This window comes from Camellia sinensis, chromosome 9 (genome assembly GCF_055761805.1).
Source record: "Camellia sinensis isolate YWXY chromosome 9, ASM5576180v1, whole genome shotgun sequence".
Lineage (NCBI taxonomy): Eukaryota > Viridiplantae > Streptophyta > Magnoliopsida > Ericales > Theaceae > Camellia > Camellia sinensis.
The window spans coordinates 165,720,854-165,724,280 of record NC_138969.1 but is presented as its reverse complement, the minus strand read 5'-3'; the positions used below and the strand labels follow the sequence as shown (position 1 = coordinate 165,724,280).

Genomic DNA, 3,427 nt, shown 5'->3' with positions numbered 1-3,427 from the left:
TTGGTGATGATGACGATTTTGCTCCTCCAATATCCATATATACATTAATGCAATATGTGAATGTATAGTTCTTAGCAAGCAAATTCTTGACCCACTACACTGACATATATTTCTTGTATTTTATCAATAATTAATCATATTTGTCTTTTTTGTGTATACATAGCCCATGAGCATGACTATTCTTGGTGCGGATGACTTTCATTTATCTAAAAAATTAAGAAAAATAAAGTACCGACTACTAATTTAATCTTGATAGACTCTGTTGCGACCCAACGTGCTCCACGCATGGGTCCAACTGGTATATGTTAAGTATAAAGTCAACACAAAAGTTAACAAATTATGAATATAACAAACACCACAACTAGGTGGGTTCATTCCATCTCTCTAAAATAAAATCAGAAATAAAGAAGGAAAAAAAAAAAAACCTTAGATCACAGATTAAGGCTTTTTTGTTTTTGTGGTCTGGCACTCAACGAAGCTTGTTGTCAAACAATTTTGATTTGAAGTTTGATCAACTCTCTGACTAGACCCTCCAAGTCTCTCCAAGAGCTCCCACTCTCCTTAACTGCTTCCACTGCCTGGTCTTTCAGTTCCTTTGCTCTCACCTTCTGGACACTTGTGTCTCCACTCATTGAATTAGCAATGGTCTGAGCCAACTCAGTCGAGTCAGGGACCGCATCGGCACCCTCGCACACACGGACCCCAGCTCCTATGTCCTCCACCAACAGCCTTGCGTTCACAAATTGGTCTGCTTCCATGGGCCACGCCAATATCATCACCCCAGCCATTATTCCCTCCAACACCGAGTTCCACCCGCAGTGGCTCAAAAACCCACTCACAGCTCGGTGACTCAGTATCGACATCTGTGGAGCCCACCCCTTTAACACCATACCCCTTCCCAACACCCGATCCTCAAATCCATCGGGTACAAACCCGTACCCGTCCTCTATTTGTTGGGCTGTCACTGACTTGACCACCCAAACGAACCGGATCTTGCAATGCTCAAGCCCAGCAGCCAAGGCTTCCATTTGGTCCCTCTTCAGCAACTTCTGACTCCCAAAGCAAACATACAAAACTGACCCATCCGGGCAGCCATCGAGCCATGTCAACACCCCGTCTCCGGAATCCTTATCCGGGTTGACACGACCCATGGTTTCAGCCCCACCAGCCAAACTAAGAGGCCCAACTCCCCAAACCCGTTGATGGCCCATTTTCTTCTTCAAGTGATCCAAATACTCACCTTCCAAGGCATCAAGAGAATTAAAAACGCAGCCCCAACTGGCTATATTAGCGAGCATGCCATCCTTAAGAAACTCCCCATCAGGATCCGATTCCCTATATACTCGGTATATAGAAGGAAGATGGTCCGCAGTGAAACTCGGCGATCTTGGTAGATCGGGAAAATGAACGACGGGTAAAGAACGGACAGTGTTGATATTTTGCCAAATGAAATTAGAGACAGAGGCTAAAAAAGAGCCAGATGAGTAAAAAACGATCCTGGGGATACCAAGTTGGTGCGCAAGGTGTAGCGTCCAGCCAAGGAAGAAATCAGAGAGGATAGCCACAGGGGGAGATGGGTGAGAGTTGAACCAGTGGATTATTGGATCGTGAAGCTTGCCGAGGGCGTTGATGATGGGTAAGTTGCCGGCGTTGCCGATGTCCTTGACGTTCTCGACGCCAGAGGGGAGAGAGGGGTGGGGTGGGAAGGGAAGGACCAGGGTCTGGATGGAAGATGGGTGGTGGGCTGAGAGGAGAGGGTTCAGGGTTGGGAGGTTCTTTGGTGTCACCAGAATGGTTATCGTGATGCCACGGAGGGCTAGTTGGTGGGTTAGGTCCAGCATTGGTAACATGTGGCCTTGAGCTGGGTATGGAAATATCAGGATGTGAACACCTTTGATGGAGTTCGACATGGTTTTTTGTTTTTTCTTTTCTTTTCTTTTGAGAGAGAGAGAGAGAGAGATACTTGGTAAGGATCAGCAGTGCAGTATGCTGAACACGATCGGTTCTATAAACACTAATTCTTTATTTTTACAAATTGTTATTTGGAACCTGGCTTATAAATTGTTTATGATTTATTTGCGTGATATTATTTTGTTTATGATTTATTTGCGTGATATTATTTTTTTACATTTATTTTTATAATAAATAAACAAGTCAGCCACTCTCAAAACAAAGAGTATGAATTTCTTGACTTAGCATCGTTTGGCAATCGAACTTTTTCGCTAAAAAGTTAAAAAGTTATTAAATTAATCAAAAAATTAAAAATTCATATCAAAAAGTCAAAGATTCTCTTTTCTTTCTATTTTTTACACATCTTTTCGTAAAAAGTCAAAAAGTCATCCCAAACATACTAGTTTTTTTTAGCTCATATTTTAACCAAATAGCCAAAAAGTTACTAAATTAACCTGTTTCCAAACGAGGCCTTAGACCTTATTTGTTATAATTTAAAAAAGTCAAAAAGTTACTATCATATTTAAGTTGCATTATCTTATTTAAGTCACATCACTTCTCTATCACATCACTTCAAACTCAACTCATATTTCATAAAAAGTCAAAAAATATACTTATTTAAATTATCTCCAACCACCTTTTAATGTAAAAAAGTCTTGCTGTAACATAAGTAAAAAAATTAAATTAAATTAAAAATTAAACAATACAAAACATTTCTTATTAAATTTAATATATTTTTATTAAAATTCTTGATTATCATTTTTCAAAAATACTTTTCAGAAAATTCTACTTTCTTATTTTCTTTATTTTTTTGTTTTTACGGAATTTTTTTAATATTTTGAGCAATTTTTTTAATTTTTAGACCTACCGAACATAAATATACCTAAAACGTAAAAAAAATGAAAAAAAAAACCTTTTAAAAATTCACTAAATACCAAAAACATAAAAAAATATATGAAAATTCAGTATATTTTTTGTATTTTTATGTATTTATTAATTTTTAAAAATATTTTTTCGCAAATTTTTTACTTTTTAGATACATCTAAGTAAGGTGCATCTAAAAAAGTAAAAAAAAATGTTTAAAATTTTAAAAATATTCACTAAAAATCAAAAAACTCAATTTTCAAAAAACTTAATTAAAAAAACTCAAACCAAACACAATTAATACTATTTTTAATATTTTTACATATTTTTAATACACATTTTTTAACATTAAACAATACACTTGTTAACATTTATCATATAAAAATACACAATATATAATTGTTTGTTTTTTATTTTTGATGGATCATTTATTGGTTGAACCAATATGATTTTGATGGATCATTTATTAGTTGAACCAAAAGGAAGTTGTGTTTACAACACGGGAAATTCTAAAATAACACTTTTTTTTTTCTTTTTTTTTGAGTAATGATACGGAGCCGAAAAGTTTTATTAAAATGTTTATCAAATGTCTTATATAGATATGAGACCCACA

At 35.7% G+C, this 3,427-nt stretch overlaps 1 protein-coding gene across 1 annotated transcript; it reads right to left on the bottom strand.

Annotated features, from left to right (window-relative positions):
* Positions 1-214: 214 nt before the first annotated feature.
* On the bottom strand, positions 215-2,146 carry LOC114303213 (UDP-glycosyltransferase 89A2). Its single transcript, XM_028248350.2, has one exon. It carries the CDS (start codon positions 1,908-1,910, stop codon positions 486-488), a length of 1,425 nt encoding a protein of 474 aa, XP_028104151.2. The 5' UTR covers positions 1,911-2,146; the 3' UTR covers positions 215-485.
* Positions 2,147-3,427: the final 1,281 nt, after the last annotated feature.

Bases quoted from the DNA above. Each gene is read 5' to 3' on its own strand.
- LOC114303213 (XM_028248350.2), bottom strand. From the start codon at position 1,910: ATGTCGAACTCCATCAAAGGTGTTCACATCCTGATATTTCCATACCCA.